A 22,329-nucleotide genomic window follows, 5' to 3' on the forward strand; every position below is an offset into this window, starting at 1 on the left:
GATAAAAAGCAGCCATATTCCCGGGAAGCACGTGGGCACAAATTCACTTTTCGCTCATCGGCGAACGGAAGCACCGTTGCGAATAGTAACCGCAGAGAGAGGGAGAGAGCACAAAATATTTTAGTTCACGGGAGTGCGACCCAGGCCACAAGACTTTGTTCATCTGCCTAATCACAAACTTTGTTGGGCTTCCTCTCTCTCTCCGTCTCTGTCCGAACGCCCGTCTCAAAATCTACAATTTAATCACGACGGAGTGTGCGACTCACTTGACTCGGAGACCCACTGACTCACTTCCTACGCATTTCCGAGAACCTTCGTCTTCTTCTTCTTTTGCTTCTTCTTCCTCTCTTTCTCTCTCTCTCTCTCTCTCTCTCTGTCACTGATTGAATATTGAGCATTAAAGCTATCTGGGTCTTGGGAGATAATCACAAGGAGAAGCTTCTGTGTGGGTTCTTCCGCCATGGACAATCTGTTCTCTTAGTCGCTCTCAGACTTTATTGTTTGGTGAGTTCTTATATATCAGCAGTTTTTGTTGCTGGGTTTTCCTCAATTTGCTATTTTTGTTCATTTTTTCTTTTGGTTTCAGTGACATGGTTTTTCCCCCAAAGATTGGATTTTTAGTTTTTGAATGTTAAAGATTTAGTTTTTTGGTCTTTTTTGGAAAGGATATGAAATTGGAAATCCAAAAATATCAGTTTTTTTGTTGAAATTCGTTGGCTTTTGGTTCAAATTTTGAATGCAAGAGCTCCTGTTGGTCCATTTGTGACCATATTTTTTTATTTATTTGATTATATTTTGTTGTTAGCAATGAATTTATGAATGTATGAAAAAAAATGGATGCTAAATTTAGGGAGATATTGCTCAAATGAAGATATTTTTGTATGGATATTTAGCGTTAGTGCGATTTCTGCTCTTTGAATTGGGACAAACAGCACTTTGATAATGCTCTTGGACCCCAGATAAAGTTTCCCCTTTTATTAACGTGTTTAGGCGAGTAATTCTACGAAACATCTTGTGAAATTACAGAAGTTTCTATGTTGAACTCATTTTGCTTCACTTTGAATCGTTGTCTAGGGACTGCTTTTGGGAACTTGGTGGTGCACGAGGAAGCTCTTCGGGTTATTCAAATGTTCGGAGGTTAACTTTCCGTTTGGAGATTCTATCAAAAACAAGTTGTAGTCATGAATTTTCAGCAAGAGAAGTTCGTCAGGTTAGTTTGATGATTGGCACTATAGCCTTACATACATGATGTCATGTTGACTAGTTTGCAACTACGTACACAGCAATTTCCTGGCTTTTGGAGCCAAAAAGTCAGGATTTTGATGTTATGTTGTCCTGCTACTATGAAGTACTTGCCGGGAGTTTTATATCACGGTGGCGATGGGATGCTAATAACGTGCCACTACTGTTGCTAATATCGCTTCTTTCACTGGTTCTGTCCACACATTAGCACATAATTCCACCACCCTGCCCCTATCCTTTCATTCGGAATTATGTTTAACTGTTGTATGTAATGCTAGATGCGTGGAAATCTCCTTGCTTGCTATTTAAATTGGAAGATTTATAATGTCATGTTTCAGGTTTCAGGATTGGACTGCAGAGAAGAATGTTGAGCCACTATATTCTCCAGATGATGACCTGCCACCAGGGAAGTTCAGAAGAACGATTAACTCGGTGTCAGTCAAATTCCAAAGAAGCTTGGAATCTGGTTCTGAGCGGATCAAGACGTCATGGAAATCTTATTTAATTGACAGTGTTGTCGGCAACAGCTTTGGTAGTGGAATTCTTAATCCTCAAGGGCCATTCCTTCAGAAGTGGAATAAGATATTTGTATTGGCATGTATTATTGCCGTCTCCCTTGATCCCTTGTTCTCGTTTGGTATGCAGAAATGACGGGATGGGACGGGACAGAATGGAGAAGGAGACTGAGAGGTTATAATTCTGTGTTCCACGGATGTGGAACGAGTCGTTCCAGGGGGGTGAGGCAGAATGAAAATTCCCCCAAACCTCGTCCCGTGGAACAGCGTGTTCCACCCGTTTTAGGCGCACCAAACGTGGGACGGAACGCCTCGTCCTACTCCGTTCCGTTTCGTCCCACGTACCAAAGGGCCTTGGTTTGGACAGGAAGATGGAGATAACATCTAGTGTTTTGCGTTCATTCACAGATATATTTTATATTGTTCACATAACTTTCCAGTTTCGTACTGGATTTATTGCTCCTTCTTCTCGAGTGTTTGGAAGGGATGGATTGAGATTTAACTTATTAAGATTTAGTTAAATCTTAACCGTTTCTTTTGTGTTTTGATGCTTATGAGAGCAAAGCTCATTAAAATACATGGGAGCATCCATCCTAAAATCAATTAGTGGTACGAGGCACCTGAAAAACAACGTTTTGAATAACTTTATTGGTACAATTTCTATCGATTGCTCATCATCCTCTGGTTGTGGCGTCTATGGAGTAACTCAAGTTATACTTCTTACTTCTAAACTTTGATGGGGCAAATTCTCGATGGTCTATCAAATGTTGACATATAATGAGCAGTGTGATTTGAGAGAAACCAACCTATAACACAGGAAGAGAGTTTCAAACACGAAACTTCAGGTGCTTGTGCGAATAACTAATGATTCTTTACTTAACCCTATATAGAAATAAAATCTACTTGTTACAAAGTAGCAGCACCATGGAGAGCTTCTCAATAATTAACGTCTCCTTCGCACCGTCGAGGTTTCCTTTTTATGGCGACGCCATGCTGCTTGCAAAGCATAAGCTGCCCTTGGTTTCCATTGCTCCACGTTAAAGCTAGTATTAAGGCTCGAGTGGCGGCGTTGCTCTTTGGTGAAAAGCCACCAGAATTTAGAGACTACCGTCTTCAACTGCTGCGCCCTTAGAACAAACACTTCAACTTCCGTTTGCGCCTTGACAGTTTCAGTTGACAAGGGGAAGTTAGATAAGCTGGCACAGTTGATCAGCACCCAATCGAAAAGCTCTTCTCCAAAATAGTCACCTTTGCCAAGAAATCTTACCCTAGCAGTAGCAGAGGCGGTGTAAGTCAATAGCTTACCGCGTGTGACGAAGAGCATCTCAGCAAGTGGCTCTCCCTCATGAAAAATGATGCTGTTCTTTGCGTACAGCACCGGCGTGAGATGTTTGCAGATAGCTTCCAACAGTTGTTCGTCCATGGTTTGAAGTATTGGCACTTCTCTGAGTGGACCTGAGCAGAGATGCCATTTTATATCCTTACAAAGTTCCACGGGTAGAAGGTGAAGAAAATTCTCCACGTCAATGCGTATATTTTCTTTCAGTTTGTGTTTCATGGATTGCCAAATCCGTGCCTTTAGACTTCCAGGAAGTGAGTGGAAATACATCCACAATTCTATTTCTGGTTTCTTTAATCTCATTTCCTCCGATCTTGCAATTTTTGACAGCACATATTTCTGTGTGACAAGTGATAACCAAAAGGCTGCTCATCAGGTTTACACCAATAGATTATCAGATAAATTAGATTATCTGATAAACCAATGCGCAATCAGTCATTTGATAATTAGATAAAGAACTAGGAGGGAATGGTTATCACCAACCTGCAGATTTCCAGCAAGAATTGCAAGTAGCACCAAGCCTGTTATCGAAACAACAAGTGAAAAGTATATCTCCCATATGTAGATAGTTGTGGGTTTGAGGCTTTGGCCGAGGGAGCTGCAATAACACGATACAACTAAACATATAAGAGGATATTCTCAAAAGTGCTTAATCCAGAAGCAGTAAGAAATCCTTAGATTCTCTCAATAGTAGGATAATTTGGATAAGTAATAACCTTAGATTTTGTATCCCCCACCAGAAGCAGTAAGAAATCCTTTTTACAAAAGGAGTTGAATCCAGAACTATAGATTCAAGGGCATCAGAGTATATTCCAGAATTCGTTGTGTTTGTAGAGCAAGAGTCGTCTGCGAATGCTTTAGCTGCAAATGTGTCATCGCAAAATAAATAACAGTGCGCACCTCCATGATATTCGCAGGCTTCTCCCCAGCACTTTGTTATTCTTTCTATAGAAAAAAAATACCAGAAGGCTCCAGTAACCTACGTACAGAACCAGAAAATTGGTATACAGAACAACAAAAGCGTTTCAGATGTCGAAGGACTGATTAGAAAGGAAAATGACAGGAGACCATCTTTGTTTTAAACAATATTTTATAAACCATATGATTGGTGGTTGATGGTTGGATTCCTTCTTTATATCAAAATGGTCTCTCAAGCATCACCCGAATTAGAAATAGTTATGGAACTTACATGACCGGCAAGCATAAAAAGAAAGAGATTAGCCCATGCAGATTCGGCAAGGATGCTAGAACCCCTTAGAGCTACTTTTAACGAGGAGCAGATTCGAAATACCCTTAGCAGATATTGAAGTACAAACATATTTTTCGATATACTTGCGACAAAGAAAGCCCTCGAATGTTTAGTTTTTGGAATGACAGCAAAAACTAGCACCTGGACACAGTGGCGGATCCAGGATTTTAGTATAGGGTGGTCCTAACTTCTCAAACCCGAATCAGACCATGATACCAAATCCACTATTTTTTTCCTCGTGCAACCATGGCAGCAAGGAGAGAAAGGTGGTGTGAGTCGCGACCTATAAGTGGGTAGGTGCAGACGTCCTTCCATGGCAAAGAGAGGGTTGGATTATGAGTGGGCAAGGCTGGGTTCGACGGAAGATGTTTTGGCGGAAGGGAGGGCTTAGCGGAGCAGAGGTTTTTGCAGACGAGATTCGCGGCAGACAGCAACATAAGCTTAGGAGGAGAGGGTGGCTGTTTGGTTATGGGTGCAGTGTTAGAGTTGGTTGTTTGGTTATGGGTGCAGTGTTAGAGTTGGTTGTTTGGTTATAGATTTAGAGAGAGTTGGTTGTTTGACATGTGTCTTTTATTTATTGGTGGTCAGTAAAACATTACAGTGACTAGTCAGTGTCTAAATATTGTCCTTTTTTTAATGGTTTGGCTCAAAACGGTCTCGTTTTGGCCAAGTAATTTGAAAGAAAAAGTCATCTTCTTTCTCCTTCTGTTTTGCAGAAGGTGCTCGGCAGCCATGGCTGCTCTTCTCCTCCTCCACAACCCAGATTTGGGTGTTCCTTGAAGGTTTTTATAGCCACTTTTCTGAGCCTTTGGGTGGTCCTGGGACCACCTTGGTTCCTTAATAGATCCGCCACTGCCTGGACAGATCAGAGCAAGCTTATAAGCTAGCCTACCTTGTAAATATTATAGCTCAACTATATATAAAATGGTTTTCCATACCTGTGGAAGTGGAAGAATTATAAGCATGTCGAGTAGTAGGTACATCAACAAATATTTCCGTGCTCTTGCCCGAGTCTCTGCGACCGATTCGCCTTGTCGAGAGGCTTGAAAAGAATGAGCAACATTGCTTGCACGGAATTGAAAAATGATATGAAATATATAAAAGAAATCGATGCTGAAACGCAGAAGCGCAGTTACGGTCGCCAATGTTTTGTCCAGGGTAAGGCAATTCTGTTCGTTGTTAACCGTAAGGAGGTACAAGAACAAAGGATCGGTTGAGAGAGCGATAACACAGAAAACTAAAACTATCTGATTCCACCTCTGCAGGACGAACTCCCGTAAATCAAGATGCTTTTTCTTGGGGAATTTTTTCAGTGCTTCCCTAATATTCTTTGGGAATTTTTCTGCAGCATTTTTTTCCAAGTCACAGTGATGTAGCCTGAATTATACAACATTTACAAACAGCAACTGGCTTAGAACTTTTACCCTGAAAATTCAAAATGGCAAACATAAAAAGGATAGCATTCGCTTACCGCGGAATTTGAACCTCCATGGCCATTTGCCAGTGCCTCAAATTCTAACCTAGCAGATTATTTGCCGGGATAAAGAAAAGAAACGACTCGAAAACTAGGGAAGAAGAAAAAAGTAAAATGATCAAGTGTCCGAAAGGTTTCATGAAAACGAGTTGGGTTCCAAGAAATGCAATAGTTGGAAGCAAAAAGTTGAAGCAGCGGAGCCGGCCAAGGCCATGGATCCAATTCACACACGCATTGTCAAAGAAACCTCCAGGAACTTTCATTCTTCACAAGTCAACCAATCAAGTCAACTAGTTAGGGGTGGGTACGGTGCAGCTTAATCTAGCTCTACCCTAAAATTTGAACCAGAATCAGAAAATACCAACAGTAAGGTGAAGATGGGAAAAGATGAATAAGAAATTAATTCTTGGCCGTTTGATTTTCGGTTAAATGGGCTGAAATTTATTTATTTTTCGTTTATGTCTTAGGAATTCATAAATTTTCTATAAAGGAGCCCAATGAAACCAAAGTTTCATGTTCAATTTTGAATTAGAAACGTGAAAAATGATAAATCAACTTTGACTATTACCCCTAGCCTTCCACGCTAACAATATGGGTTCGATTACCGCTACCTGCTTTTGCTTTATTTTTTTATTAAATTAATAAGATAAGAAATAAGAAAATGATTAAAGGATCTGGCGAATCCAGATAAAAGAGATGCAAAGAGCATCCTAATCCCATATTAGTGAGTTGTGGCTCTCTCGAATACAAATTATCGACAATTCCAACCAAAAATGTTTATAATATCGACTAACCACATTGCTCACGCAATACTTTTCAACTGGGATTTAAAATACTAAATATTTGTAATAATTGCTTAATAAGAAGACAATTTTGGATTCAAACGTACAAACCTGATTGAAAAGATATTATTCTGGAATAACCAAAAGAAGAAAGAAAAAAATTCAAGTGGGATTTTCTTTTCCAATTTCAGAAATAGAAAGCCAAAAAATAATTGGGAGAGATTTGGAGTGATAATTTATGATACTCCTACGTTCTTACAAATTCTAAAAAGAACAATTTTGTTAGCATGACGTTATCTACCTCACCTATTTTACTTCTCACGTACTCATTATTAATCTGTGCCTTTTAATCCTTTTTAATTATTCGTTCCGATTAGAGAAGTCGGTGTAAAATGTAAAAAAAAAAATTGTAATAGCACCACACTTTAATTAAATCAAGATAAATTAATAAAACAATCGAAAGAAAAAAACCCCACCCAACATAGATTTTTCAAATAAAAATAAATATTTAAAATACTAATAAATTAAAAAAAGAAAATTGGCATTAGAGTTTGGCGAGAGGCTAGTAAAAAACATAAATTCTAAATTCCAAAAAAAAAAGAAAAAAAAAAGAAAACGGTTGAAACTGGAAATTAAAAAAAGATAAAAAGCAGCCATATTCCCGGGAAGCACGCGGGCACAAATTCACTTTTCGCTCATCGGCGAACGTACGCACCGTTGCGAATAGTAACCGCAGAGAGAGAGCGCAAAATATTTTAGTTCACGGGAGTGGGACCCAGGCCACAAGACTTTGTTATCGGCCTAATCACAAGCTTTGTTTGACTTCCTCTCTCTCTCTCCGTCTCTCTCTCCCCGTCTCTGTCCGAACGCCCGTCTCAAAATCTACAATTTAATCACGACGGAGTGTTCGACTCACTTGACTCGGAGACCCACTGACTCACTTCCTACGCATTTCCGAGAACCTTCGTCTTCTTCTTCTTCTTTTGCTTCTTCTTCCTCTCTCTCTCTCTGTCACTGATTGAATATTGAGCATTAAAGCTATCTGGGTCTTGGGAGATAATCACAAGGAGAAGCTTCTGTTTGGGTTCTTCCGCCATGGACAATCTGTTCACTTAGTCGCTCTCAGACTTTATTGTTTGGTGAGTTCTTATATATCAGCAGTTTTTGTTGTTGGGTTTTCCTCAATTTGCTATTTTTGTTCATTTTTTCTTTTGGTTTCAGTGACATGGTTTTTCCCCCAAAGATTGGATTTTTAGTTTTTGGAATGTTAAAGATTTAGTTTTTTGGTCTTTTTTTGGAAAGGATATGAAATTGGAAATCCAAAAATATCAATTTTTTGTTGAAATTATTTGGCTTTTGGTTCAAATTTTGAATGCAAGAGGTCCTGTTGGTCCATTTGTGACCATATTTTTTATTTATTTGATTATATTTTGTTGTTAGCAATGAATTTATGAATGTATGATAAAAAATGGATGCTAAATTTAGGGAGATATTGCTCAAATGAAGATATTTTTGTATGGATATTTAGCGTTAGTGCGATTTCTGCTCTTTGAATTGGGGCAAACAGCACTTTGATATTGCTCTTGGACTCCAGATAAAGTTTCCCCTTTTATGAACGCATTTAGGCGAGTAATTCTACGAAACATGTTGTGAAATTACAGAAGTTTCTATGTTGAACTCATTTTGCTTCACTTCGAATCTTGTCTAGGGACTGCTTTTGGGAACTTGGTGGTGCACGAGAAAGCTCTTCGGGTTATTCAAACATTCGGAGGTTAACTTTCCGTTTGGAGATTCTATCGAAAACAAGTTGTAGTCATGAATTTTCAGCAAGAGAAGTTCGTCAGGTTAGTTTGACGATTAGTACTATAACCTGACATACGTGATATTATGTTGACTAGTTTGCAACTATACAGCAATTTCCTGGCTTTTGTAGCCAAATAAGTCAGGATTTTGATGTTATGTTGTCCTTCTACCATGAAGTACTTGCCGGGAGTTTTATATCACGGTGGCGATGGGATGCTAATAATGTGCCACTACTGTTGCTAATATCACTTATTTCACTGTTTCTGTCCACACATTAGCACATAATTCCACCACCCTGTCCCTGTCCTTTCATTCGGAATTATGTTTAACTGTTGTATGTAATGCTAGATGCTTGGAAATCTCCTTGTGTGTTATTTAAATTGGAAATATAATGTCTTGTTTCAGGTTTGAGGATTGGACTGCAGAGAAAAATGTTGAGCCATTATATTCTCCAGATGATGACATGCCACCAGGGAAGTTCAGAAGAACGATTAACTCGGTGTCAATCAAATTCCAAAGAAGCTTGGAATCTGGTTCTGAGCGGATTAAGAAGTCATGGAAATCTTATTCAATTGACAGTGTTGTTGGCAACAGCTTTGGTAGTGGAGTTCTTGATCCTCAAGGGCCATTCCTTCAGAAGTGGAATAAGATATTTGTATTGGCATGTATTATTGCCGTCTCCCTTGATCCCTTGTTCTTTTACATCCCTGTGATCAATGATAAGAGGAAGTGTCTTGGTTTGGACAGGAAGATGGAGATAACAGCTAGTGTTTTGCGTTCATTCACAGATATATTTTATATTGTTCACATAATTTTCCAGTTTCGTACTGGATTTATTGCTCCTTCTTCTCGAGTGTTTGGAAGAGGTGTTTTAGTTGAAGATGCTTGGGCTATTGCAAGGAGGTATCTCTCATCATACTTCCTAATTGACATTCTTGCAGTCCTTCCTCTCCCACAAGTAAGCTAATCCTTCCTACTTTGTATGAGGTGCATTAATTTACTGTTCGATTACTCATCTAATATGGCGGGTTGAGGGGTATCTTTATGCGCAATCTGTACTCTCTCTGCACATGATGTGTAATCATTTTGGCCCAATATTGTGTATACTTTTGGTGTTGCATATATTACTTAATCGTATGTAGTATCTGCTACTTTAAATTCGGCATATAGTGTGGTTAGTGGTAGTTGATGTCTTGTTTAGATTAGAATGTTTGTGCATCATTTTGATTCCGCTTTGGACCGCTAATGATACTATGAAATATGTCCAGGTGGTTATTCTAATTTTCATTCCAAAATTGGGAGGCTCAAAAACGTTGAATACAAAGAATTTGTTGAAGTTTGTTGTTCTGTTCCAGTATTTTCCAAGGTTTATACGGATATATCCATTGTATAGAGAAGTCACAAGGGCTTCTGGTATACTTACCGAAACTGCTTGGGCAGGAGCTGCATTTAATCTTTTTCTTTACATGCTCGCCAGTCATGTAAGTTTGATCATGATATTCATAGCAACAATACAATTGTCCTTCTTCTTTGAATCTTCTGAGTTTCAAGTGATATGCTGTTCTTAGGTACTGGGAGCTTTTTGGTACTTGTTCTCTATAGAACGTGAAACCAAGTGCTGGAAAGCAGCATGTGGGAACAATACAACCATATGCTCGCACAAGGATTTATACTGTGATACCGTGAGCTCGAATGCTTTTAGTAAGATCACATTCTTAAATTCTTCCTGCCCGATACAAGATGAAGATAAAACACAGTTTGATTTTGGAATATTCCTTGATGCCCTTCAATCTGGTATTGTTGAGTCAAGCACAGATTTTCCTCAGAAATTCTTTTACTGCTTTTGGTGGGGCCTACGGAATTTGAGGTGTGCCTATACAACTTGTCTTTGTCTGCATTCTTAAGGTCTTCTGATGATGAGCTCAGTAGAGTTAACTTATAAAACGAGTATTTTATACTTGATACAGTATCTTTATTTGGTATTGATTCTTGATATTTTCATTTTGCAGTTCACTTGGTCAGAACCTTGCAACCAGTACATATGTATGGGAAATCTGCTTTGCAGTCTTCATTTCTATCGCTGGGTTGGTGCTATTTTCATTTCTCATCGGAAATATGCAGGTTGGTACTTAATGTTGTCCCTGTAGTTTTACAGGATTGACATATCGTTTCTATTTCTGTCGTGAGGTTCTGATGAACTTTAAATTTTTGAAAGACATATTTGCAATCTACAACCACACGATTGGAGGAAATGAGAGTGAAAAGGAGAGATGCAGAACAATGGATGTCCCACCGCTTGCTACCTGAGAATTTGCGAGAGCGCATCAGGCGGTATGAACAATATAAATGGCAAGAAACCAGAGGTGTTGATGAAGAGAATTTGATATGTAATCTTCCCAAGGATCTTAGAAGGGACATAAAGCGCCATCTCTGTTTGGCTCTGCTTATGAGAGTAAGTTTCTCCACCATTGTTATTGTCATCTTAATGTGCATTCGAACCACTAGATATTGATTCTTACTCTTTCCTTGACTGCATTAAAGGTGCCAATGTTCGAGAAAATGGATGAACAACTGCTCGATGCAATGTGTGACCGTCTCAAGCCGGTACTATATACAGAAGAAAGCTATATCGTTAGGGAGGGAGACCCAGTGGATGAGATGCTCTTTATCATGCGGGGCAGACTATTGACTATGACCACGAATGGTGGAAGAACCGGTTTCTTCAACTCTGAATATCTCAAGGCCGGTGACTTTTGCGGCGAAGAACTTTTGACATGGGCTCTTGATCCCCACACATCAGCTAATCTTCCCATCTCGACCAGAACTGTCCAAGCCCTCAGTGAAGTTGAAGCCTTTGCCTTAAAAGCGGATGACTTGAAGTTTGTAGCCTCTCAGTTCAGGCGACTCCACAGCAAGCAGCTCCGGCACACATTCAGGTTCTACTCACAGCAGTGGAGAACTTGGGCAGCTACTTTTATACAAGCAGCGTGGCGCCGTCATATGAAGAAGAAGCTAGAAGAGTCTCTGCAGGAAGAGGAGAATAGGCTGCAAGATGCACTGGCCAAGGCTGGGGTCAGCTCCCCAAGTCTAGGGGCCACCATTTATGCCTCACGTTTTGCTGCTAATATACTGCGTACTATACGGCGTAGTGGTACGCGGAAGGCGAGGGTGCCAGAGAGACTACCGGCCATGCTACTTCAGAAGCCGGCGGAGCCTGATTTTACTGCTGAAGAGCAATAATAGCTATATAGAGGTTTTGATTAAGTTATATGATTGGTCGTCTTCTTGTTGTAAAATGTAACGGAGAAACCGTTTTAACTGTTAAAAAGGAAGAAAAGTGTAACAGCGTAATGGTAGAGAGCCACATTTTGTTGAGTGTACCAACTTCTGTAAAATGTGTGTTGTATATGGCAATGTCCGACTCTTTTTTCTCATTTTACGGAATATGAGAGAAAGGATTGCATTTTTCTTTTGTTTTACTGAAATTTTTTTACCTTTGGCCCATCGATATCGTACTTGCTTAGCATCTAGCAGCAATTGGATGACGCCACATCTGAGCCTCTCGATTTCGTTGTTCTCTAAATAAGAGCCTTCCCTTTCACCTTTTACATCCTTGTCTGAATTCTTAAGTCGCCTTCGTCCATCCACCCGCATATCCAGTCGCCTTCGATTATCGATTGGTAATCGAGGAGGGGTTGACAAAGAGCCATGAGGATAAGTCCTGGTCCACAGGAGCTCAATATTGAAGGTTCCTGCACTAATTACATTTCTTGACTTGCAAGGCCGGTGCAGTTGAAGTCTTCGTCTTCTCTCTCTCTCTCTCTCTCTCTCTCTCTCTCTCTCTCTCTATGGTTTGAGCATTTTATCCAGTCTTCTTTCTCCCTGCAGATAACTACTAGATTAAGATTTCTGGTAATGGCGGTCAGATGAATTTAGTATAATTATTCTGTCGTTTGTCCGAAAAAAAGCTAAAAAAGATTAGTTCCATAATATAGCTAGAGTTTTGGGACATGGGTTTGAAGAGGATATTGATGGATTCTATTAAGAGAGTTGGGGACTCTAGTCATTGTTTTGCGGTTCTTCGTCGATTTGTTTTATATAATCCATATGGTTTTTCAATTCCGTGCTGCTATTGTGAGTCCTTCTTCTCAAGCTTCTGGAAGAGTTGGGTTGGTTAAAGAGATGCAGGCAACTGCATGGAGATATTTGTTCTTCTACTTCCCGGCAGACGTATTTATGATTCTTCCACTGCCACAGGTCAGGAATTTCATCTCCCTTCACCCTTAGTTATATTATATGACTGCATTTGTGGACTCATTAGCTTTGCATCAATGTGTTCAGGTCCTCTTTTTTGCTATTGTTCCAAAACTAAATGCTTCAAGGGTTTTGGGTGCAACAAAATCATTGAACTTCATAGTTGTCTTTCAATATGTGCTGAGGTTCCTTCGCATATGTTCCTTATTGAAAAAAGTTACAAGTAATTCGGGCATCCTCGCTGGAACTGCATGGGTTAATCTCTTTCTATACATGCTCGCTAGTCATGCAAGTCCCGTAACCATTTCCCATGTTTTCTTGCAGAATTGTTGCACCAATGTATAATTAGGAAATTTGTGCAGATTCTGACGATCCTTTGTTGGCGCTGTAGGTTGTCGGAGCCTTTTGGTATTTGTTTTCTATAGAAAGGAACGTAACTTGCTGGAGTGAAGCATGTAAAAATCATGCCGGTGTGATACGAAGCGATATGTTTGCATGGGTGCAATCCAAAGAGACCGATGGCAAGAAAACACAGGAGTAAGCATGGCGAATTTTTTTCTGAGTCTTCCCAGGGATCTCAGGAGTGATATGAAGCGATATATTTGCATGGGTGCAATCCTTAAAGTGAGTTCCTTTCAATTGTCCCAATATGATCAGTTTTCATTTAGAATTTCGTAACTTACATATCCGAACAAAACAAAGGGACGTGAGCATCATCGAGACTGAGTCTGTTTAGTGTAAGTGTCGGGAAGGAGATCCAGTGGAATCGTTGGTGTTGATAATGCGAGGTACGGTATTGAGTACGACCGTGAGTGATGGAAGGCACTCCAGTTCTGCAGATCTCAAGGTTGGTGACTTCTGTTGCGAAGAACTTCTCACATGGTTTGTTGATCCCAGCGCATCATTGTTTAATCTTCCCAACTCCACGAACTGCCCGTGCTTGTTGTGAAGTTGAAGCGTTTACTTTAAAAGCAGAGGACCTGAAGTTTGTAGCCAGCCAGTTCAGAAGGTCTGCTGGCAAGCGGGCACAGCACACATTTAGGTTTTAATCACGGCAGTGGAGAGCTTGGGGAGCATGTTATATACAAGAAGCTTGGCGGCGCTATTGCAAGAAAAAACTCGGAAAGTCTCTGCGGAAAGAGGAGAATAGGTTGCAAGATTCACTGGCCGAGGCCGGTGGTAGTTCCCCAGCTCTAGGTTCCGCCATAGATGCCTTGCGTTCTGCGGCTAATGCACTTAATCATGTACGGAATAGTGATCGTCGTAGGCCCATGCTAGTTGAGAAGCCAGCTGATTCAAATGATTCCGAGTAAAAACAGCTAATAAACTAGTTATGTGTGGAACAAATGAATCAACGACAGCCTCCGGCATTAGCATGGAGATATTGTTGAACCACTTACAAACATGGTACGGAAAATGTGTTAAGAGTAGCACTTTTGCATTTTGTTTGAGTGCACCAACTTCTGTGAAGTGTTTTGTATAAGGCAATGTCTGAATGTTAGTCAATCTCCTTGGCCGGCCAAACTCAACAGTCGTTTGTCTAATTGCGTTCTTTGCGAAACCAGAAAAGTACATGACTTGTTTAAGTCTCTCGATCGGTTATGAATTTTGAACGTTCGTCGTGGATTCGTAAGTTTCTTCGCTGAAACGTTGTTCGGTTTCAAGCTCGATCATCATAGACTTTGCTTAAATTTGCTTGCATGGTTTTATAATTCATTTGGTATACTGTTGGTAACTGGATGGTACCTTCCTGGCGTTAGCTAGCAAGGAAATCAGAAGACCATTTTAAGAGGTAATACTTGCAATTGCATTTGGAGCTTTAGCAACCAAATTGTCTTACCGATATTGTCTCCCAACTTGGATATTACATCTCTCAATCGGCAGATGTGGGGGTTTTAAACAAAAGGCTTGGACATTATTAAAAGTGAAACCGTACACTTACACCTGTTAAATCTACGTCAATGTCGTAGTGTGTCCTGTAAATGAAAAATTAAAAGTAAAAAACCTCCAATAAAGTGGGGTTTGAGGACGTCTCCTATGTGGCACAGCTTCCCTCTTAATTCACAAACTCCCGTAATTAATTAATTAATTCACAGCTTACCATAGAATCGTAGTAAGCAAATTTTAATGTGAATTAATGTCCACTACATCGTTAATCGTTCAGTAACCTCCCATACTATCCTCTCGTCAAAATTTCTGGTTCTTTGGGCCATGTATGTTCATACATTTATTTAGAGAATATTTTTGCTTACCACACTGAAGTGATGGTGATGTTCACCACTTTATTTATTATTATTAGATAAATATAAATTTTGAGATTTGTATATTAATAGACACAGATCTCAAAATTTAAACTAATTCATCGGTGATAAATAGAGTGGTGAGCATTACCACCACTTGAGACACTTAAGTGTTGTGAGCCAAAACGCACCCCATTTGTTTATGCATGCATTGTAAAATTGCTACCCTTCATGCCTCCACATGCATACACGGACCATCACCTCTGCGATAGGTATCCAAACGTATATATCCACATTATCTACACATTCGATATCAAACTCATCCACATTACCTACAAATTTGATATCAAATCATTCACGTTACGTACACATTCGGTATCAAAATCATTCCCATTACTAATATACAACACTCAAATTCATAATCAAGCCATAAGCAAGTCAATTATTCTTAAACATTAAATTCATAATTAGGCACGGTGCGGCTCCCTTTTGTGATTGGTAATTGTTCACAAATTAAATTTTTCCCATTTCATAAGTACCCCTTTTGAGAGCGTCTGCACGAACTTCAATTCTCATCCCATCTCTCCTTCCCGATTTAATCAAATTTATGCTCTCGTCTTTTCTGGTTAGTTCTCTTTCTGATATTCTATAAGCTTTCCAAAACACTCTCCAATGGCGGATTCCATTTTCTCCCAACTTCTGGTTCCAAAAATTGAGACCGACCCACATGATGAGTTTAACTCCTCCATACAGTACTACCAAGACCCATGTCAGGATCAAAAGTAAGATGATCAAAACATATATACTTTTTAATTTTGCCTTTTGATCTTCCATTCATTTGAACAGTGCCATATATATGTGTGTGTTTGTGTGTATGTATATGTTTTATGGTTATTACATGAATTTTAGAACATGGGTTTTTTACTTTTGCAGTGCTGCGTTAGAAAGTCTACGGCTTGAAAATTTCAATCGGTGTAATTCACCCCCATTGCCGTTGCAATACAATTCCAACCAACTTCCACTAATGGGTTCTCAAGATTTTGAGGATTTAGGCATCTGGGACTATATTTTGGACGATGCTGCTGTTCCATCACCTTTTGATTACGAGGTGGTTGATGAAAATCCCCTGACAACAATGGCGGAATCCATCGTCTGTTCGAACAGTGTTTCGGGTGATGTTTTCAGGATGCTTGATTGGGGGATGGAAGGTTGGGGGAAACACGATGGGGAAGGCATGACAAAAAATGGGAGTTGCTCTAAGAGAATGTCTGCTGCTCCATTGGAATTGGACGAGATTCAGAAGTATTTCGACGTGCCGATAACTCAGGCGGCCAAGGAATTGAAGGTGGGATTAACGGTTTTGAAGAGGAGGTGCAGGGAACTGAATATCATGAGGTGGCCGCACAGAAAGCTCAGGAGCTTGAATGCTCTCATTGAAAATGTTAAGGTACGTTTGCATGTTCATGTTGTCAACTTGTCATATGATATTTAGTGCCTTTTCCTCCTAATTTATTGGAATTTTGTATTATATATGTCAAATATTCTATGCTAATGATTGAAACTAAAGCCTAGTTGTAGTTCCTTTTTTGTCCAATGCTACCAATTTCCCCTCGAAACGGGAAAGATTTCGGTGTCATGGTAGTATAGTTTCATGTTAGTATATTTTACTTGTCATGTGACGAGAGATATATTGTAAAGGGTTTTCCTCAATATATTTCTTTAAACGGTGACTAGGTTTCCTTTGTTTCAATGATGCAATTGCGAGATTACTTAGTTTATGGACCAAATGTTAAAAGGGGGTTTGAAATTGCTTTTTAGGACTTAAAAAATCTCCGATATATCCTACATATTAAGAAACATGTGATGCGATAAGAATGACTCGAAAATAGATCGATGATGCTTGACTCGTATGACTGTGATGATAAGTTTTGTTTTGGGAAGTTATAATAGTGTAGGGATTGACTGTTGAAATGCATGATGCAGGGGATGGGATTGACGGATGAGCTGAGGATGCTGGAGGAGCACAAGAGGATTCTAGAGCAGCTGCCGGACATGGAGTTGCCGGAGAGAGCCAAGAGGCTGAGGCAAGCTTGCTTCAAAGCCAACTACAAGAAGAAGAGGACTTGGTGTTTGACTGCGGGTCCATGATTTAGTCTGGCTTTAGCTTATATGCACAAAATTATAGAATAGATGAGAAAATCAGGACATGTTATATGGGTACAACATGTTATGAGAGTGAATCCCACATCTTCGGGACAATTGACGAGATTGGCATCTTTTCGATTCAAAAGCGTCAAAAGCTTAATTTGTGTTGATGTGATCTTGAACTATGTGCCTAGGTATTGTTTTTTTGTTCGCCCATGAGCGGTAGGTCTCGGATTCGAGACTTGGGAGCAGCCTCTCCATAAATGGGGGTAAGGCTAGCCGACATTCACCTCTCCCAGACCCTGCGTAAAGCGGGAGCCTTGTGCACTGGGTACGACCCGTTTCCTTGCTTGATGTTAGGGACCTAGAATTTGCGTTTCATTCTTTTGCTAATTTGATGTTGTGGTCAATGTAGCTCAGTTGGATGAGAGCATTTGCCCATGTACTTGAGGTCATATATACAAATTCCCTTCATGTAGTTTAGATGAATTTAGTGCAGATTATCCTATTGTTTATAAAAATAAAAATAAATATCAATGCCACCTGCTAAACCAAAAAATTATACCATACATCACTGTAGTTTCTGACTGCTTTTGTGCTGGTAGATGCGATGGATTTACCATTTCCTTTTAGGTGTAGAATGATAATTTCCGTTAGATGTAAAAACGCTTGACATACACGCTAATCTCCTGCTTTTGTTTGACCATATGTCGTTCATTCCTAAGTTTGAACTGAATTTCTCACCTAAAATATATCTGTCTTTAATTACTTATCTCTTGTTGCTTTATACCCTTTCTCTCTCTTATTACATGATTAGTCAAGCATAAGCGTTAGAGAAGTTTAACTCCTAAATAAGAAAATTTATGACGAGAAAAAGTTAAGTAATTAATTTAACAAAAAAAAAATTAGAGTAGATGCTCAGAAGTTTTGATAAGGTTAGCAAATTGTTGGTACACTGACAATTATAGAGGGTTATAGAAGACTAATGAAGCTTATGAATTTTAGACTAATTTCACTATTTTCAATTTTCTGATATATTTACACAAATTTTTCAACAGGTAGGAAATGGATCGTCGGATCGGGTTGATCCAACGGTTGCGAAGGGCTTTCTTTAGGAGGCCATTTTTCTCATTTTTTCTTGCCTGCGTCTCCATGGGACCACCTGCTTAAAGCTTTCGCAAATGCTTGCCTGCAATTATAAATAAAAAATAAAAAATAAGTAATACTAATTATTATTTTTAGGCAAAAATACTAATTAAATATTGTGTGACACACCCTAACCCGAAGACTAGGACGTGCTGGCCGTCACGTGAGTGTGACGTAACCATAACGCAAGCGGAAACGATTTAATAATAAAATACGAGTCAACGAAAACCACTAATTGCAGTTATTTACAACCGAGCATTCTATGTGCATAAGAGTGTACTAAACACACATAAACAGAGCATAAGCATCTAGGTGCAGTCAAGTAGGAACATAACTAATTTACAACACCCTCGGGTGAATCCTACATTTATTTAGTCTGTCAGAACGCCGAAGCAGTCTCGTAGGCCACCAACGCCTCAACTATCAACTAGAACCTGGAGGGGCGAAAAACAGAAAACGTGAGTGGGCGAAAATAAAGCTTTTCCAAAACATTTCATAAATCCACATTTATAACCCCTTTTTGGAAAACCTGTATACTTTCCCAGAAAAATAGTATATAGCATATATATCTCAACTGTCTCAATCATCAAACTTATAACAGATTCAATAAAGAATGTACCATGCCAATTTCAACAGTGTAGTATGAATGCATTAACATAATATAATCAGGTAAAAGAAATAATCAATCGGAGGCCCTCTAATAGCCCTGAACGATTGAACCTAGAGCTCAACATCTATCAATCTCACTCTCTGCCGGAGTCACTCCGCGTGACCTGTCCGGCCTTCTGCACATAAGTCGGAACCACCTAATGTAGTCTGAACGACTCATGGTAATATTCGCTCTAGTGCTTCTCTCATCAATCATCTGTATACAATAACCTAAGGTCACCCACCAGTCATAATCTCACTAACACTCTACGACTGGCCCGTCGTACCCACTCCGCGTGGACTGTACGACCAGCATCTACTTGGATCCAAGGCGAGCGTGCGATGCGGTGAATACTATAAGCACTAAACCATGGTGCAGGATATGAGCTCAATATATCATCATCCTCAACATAACAGTAATTAAATACTTACCTGTGCGTCCACAGCACCATCATACATATATGCATCATACGACAGTTCATAATATCCATAACATTCTATGCATGGCAATCACATCATATTTCATTTCAATATACTTTTCATTTAAATTTGATTTCTGGGGAAATCGAGTATATAGGTATATATATAGAAAGCAATGCCCACTCACTGGTATGTCGCCGGGTCGTAACCCCCTTGACGCCCCTGGATGTGCTCGTCCTCGTTAAAGGTTCCACCTAAAAGTGAAATAACTTAAAACAATCATTTAACGCACAAATAACGCACCTAAACCAAACTAGGTAATAAATTCTTCATACGATGCTCAAATTGGGTATATGAATATACCACAGTGACCTACACAACCTCAGGATCATCCCCATATTTTTAAAATAATTTTTGGAGTCCTCACGCGCCCCCACGCGCCTGACGTGGCACGGACCTACGCGCGGCCCACGCGCAGCCACGTGCCAGGCACACTGACGGCACAGTGAACGGCGTTAGGGAATATTCCGTTAAATCCTAGCATTTTCCGTTAAATATCCAACGGTAACGGTAACGGCGTTGGCATATTCCGTCAGTTTTGACGGAATATTCCCTGTCTTCTCCGGCGAGTCGCCGGTCGCCGGCGACTGTTCGCCGGTTTCTGGAAAATTTTCAAATCCACTATTCTCCTTCGTTTTTCAACCAATTTCTTCGCATTTTATACCAAAATGAAGCATTTAACATGTACTAACACGTTGGAAGGGTTTTAAGGCCTAAAAACAACAAGATCAAACCTTTCAAAATTCTTCAATTTCGGCCAAACTCGAACCCGACGATCCCGACGTCCATTTTGTTCAAACGAGGCACTCCGAGCCTCCTTGGAACTTCCTAAGACTCGTGGTGATCTTTGTTTAACCTAAAACACAACCAAAATTAAGTTCGTGAACAGTGCCATTACACGGGGTGTTTTAAAACTAGGATTTCAGAAATAGAACTTACCTAAAACTGGTATTCCCGTGCTCGTGAGGTCCTAAGGAGTGTCGTGGTGATCTTAGATCGGACGTTGGTGTAGGATTGTGATTGTTCTTGGTGTTTGTCCGAGAGCTTGAGAGAGAGTTCGAGAGTAAGAGAGAGAGAGTGATACTGAAATGAAGAAAGAGAGAGAGAGTGAAGGGAGATGAGAGAGAGACATCCCACGGGTTTTGGGGAGGGATTTAGGGGGTAGGACCCCACCCTAAGTCCAAACACAAATTAAATTAACACATACTAATATAATTCTAACCCTAGTTTAGGATCTTAGTGTAAAACAAATACCAAATTTACGCACCTTAATCCCGTTTAAGGGCGTTTTAGTAATTTCACGTCCTCGGTATTTAGTAACTCTGGGACGGGCTGTGACAATCTCCCCTCCTTATAGAATTTCGTCCCCGAAATTCCAATCACTAACCAGAACATCAAAAGTCATAGAATAACCTCGGATACATATCTCTCATCCGATCTTCTGTCTCCCAAGTAGCTTCTTCAGCTGAATGGTTTCTCCACAATACTTTCACCAAGCTCACGGTCTTATTCCTCAAGGTCTTATCTTTCCAATCCAGTATAGTCACTGGTTCCTCATCGTACGTCAAGTCCGGATTAATTTCCAATGGTTGAGGAGGAATCACATGTGAAGGATCTGACACATAATGCCGAAGCATCGAGACATGGAACACATTATGTACCTTAGACAACTCTGGAGGTAGCTCCAACCTGTAAGCAACTTCACCAATCCTCTCAGTGATCTCATAAGGTCCAATGTACCTGGGACTTAGCTTTCCTTTCTTTCCAAAGCGAACTACACCTCTCCAAGGCGATAATTTCAGAAAAACATAGTCGCCCACATTATACATTCTGTCCGTGGTATGTCGATCCGCTAGGCTCTTTTGTCTATCCTGGGCCACTTTCAGGTTAGATTTAATTACCTGAATATTCTGAGTAGTCTCATCCACAATCTCTGGCCCTTCAAGTATTCTTTCACCAACCTCTGACCAACATAATGGCGTACGGCAAGCTTTACCATAAAGTGCTTCAAATGGAGACATTCCAATACTCGAATGAAAACTATTATTATAGGCAAACTCCATCAAATCCAAACGATCATGCCAAGAATCACCAAATTGCATCACAGAGGATCTCAACATATCCTCGAGTGTCTGAATAGTTCTCTCTGACTGACCATCTGTCTGTGGATGATAAGCTGTACTGTAAAGCAATCTAGTACCCAAAGCTTCTTGAAAAGCTATCCAAAACTTAGAAGTAAATCTTGGATCTCGATCAGAAATAATATTCACTGGGACACCATGATACTTTACAACCTTCGATATGAATAACTGAGCCAACTTATTTAAAGAGTACTTCTCCCTTACTGGAATAAAATGTGCTGATTTGGTAAGTCGATCTACAACCACCCAAATGCCATCAAAACCATTTTGTGTACGTGGCAACTTATACACAAAATCCATCGTTATATTCTCCCATTTCCACTGGGGAACGGGAAGTGGTTGCAATCTCCCAAACGGCTTCTTTCTTTCAGCCTTAACCTGCTGGCAGACAATACACCTACTCACATACTCCGCAATCTCCCTCTTCATACCCGGCCAATAGTAGAATGGTCGAATGGTATGATACATTTTAGTTCCTCCTGGGTGCATAGCATAAGCCGAACAATGTGCTTCATCCAAGATTTCTTTCTTCAGTTCCTCATTATTAGGCACATACATCCTGTTCTCTTGCATAAGCATACCATCTGATCCTCGGATCTTGAGATCTTTCTTCTTCCCTTCATTTCTTAAATTGATCAATTCTTGAATTTCTTCATCCAACGATTGAGCTGCAAGCACCCGATCAATTAAAATTGGCTTGACTTGAAAATTGGCAAGAAAAGCTTCACTTTGCTCTTCCCATTCTAATTCTACTCCAGTAGATCTCAACTCTGCCAGAAGAGGAACACGACTGGTATACAAAGCATTAAGTCGCCCTTGAGGCTTCCTACTCAGAGCATCAGCTACCACATTTGCACGACCCGGATGGTAC

The 22,329-nt window shown here is 40.0% G+C and overlaps 3 protein-coding genes and 1 long non-coding RNA gene across 5 annotated transcripts; 3 read left to right on the top strand and 1 right to left on the bottom strand.

The window, feature by feature from the left end:
• LOC114825592 (uncharacterized) lies at positions 1-2,285 on the top strand. The gene is made up of 3 exons (XR_011583821.1): positions 1-504; positions 1,075-1,210; positions 1,581-2,285. It is a non-coding gene; the product is annotated as an uncharacterized lncRNA (long non-coding RNA).
• A 218-nt stretch (positions 2,286-2,503) lies between these two features.
• On the bottom strand, positions 2,504-6,031 carry LOC108174174 (cyclic nucleotide-gated ion channel 1-like). Of its 2 annotated transcripts, XM_029104351.2 has the most exons (6): positions 5,817-6,012; positions 5,284-5,722; positions 4,286-4,486; positions 3,813-4,075; positions 3,580-3,694; positions 2,504-3,435 (listed from the first exon to the last, which is right to left on the bottom strand). In XM_029104351.2, exons 1-6 carry the CDS (start codon positions 5,840-5,842, stop codon positions 2,701-2,703), a joined length of 1,779 nt encoding a protein of 592 aa, XP_028960184.1. In that variant the 5' UTR covers positions 5,843-6,012; the 3' UTR covers positions 2,504-2,700. The 2 variants fall into 2 exon arrangements, with proteins under 2 accessions (XP_028960184.1, XP_028960188.1); XM_029104355.2 differs by lacking the exon at positions 4,286-4,486 and having other exon boundaries at positions 5,817-6,031.
• A 1,242-nt stretch (positions 6,032-7,273) lies between these two features.
• On the top strand, positions 7,274-11,871 carry LOC103443609 (cyclic nucleotide-gated ion channel 1-like). Its single transcript, XM_008382489.4, has 8 exons — positions 7,274-7,740; positions 8,310-8,445; positions 8,810-9,362; positions 9,673-9,885; positions 9,973-10,271; positions 10,414-10,525; positions 10,620-10,856; positions 10,946-11,871. The coding sequence occupies exons 2-8, from the start codon at positions 8,417-8,419 to the stop codon at positions 11,642-11,644; spliced, it is 2,142 nt and encodes a 713-aa protein (XP_008380711.1). The 5' UTR covers positions 7,274-7,740; positions 8,310-8,416; the 3' UTR covers positions 11,645-11,871.
• A 3,481-nt stretch (positions 11,872-15,352) lies between these two features.
• Positions 15,353-17,213, top strand: LOC114826660 (uncharacterized). The gene is made up of 3 exons (XM_029107382.2): positions 15,353-15,680; positions 15,832-16,345; positions 16,882-17,213. Exons 1-3 carry the CDS (start codon positions 15,571-15,573, stop codon positions 17,044-17,046), a joined length of 789 nt encoding a protein of 262 aa, XP_028963215.2. The 5' UTR covers positions 15,353-15,570; the 3' UTR covers positions 17,047-17,213.
• The last annotated feature ends 5,116 nt before the right edge of the window (positions 17,214-22,329 follow it).

Source organism: Malus domestica, chromosome 01, assembly GCF_042453785.1.
Source record: "Malus domestica chromosome 01, GDT2T_hap1".
NCBI classification, from domain to species: Eukaryota; Viridiplantae; Streptophyta; class Magnoliopsida; order Rosales; family Rosaceae; genus Malus; species Malus domestica.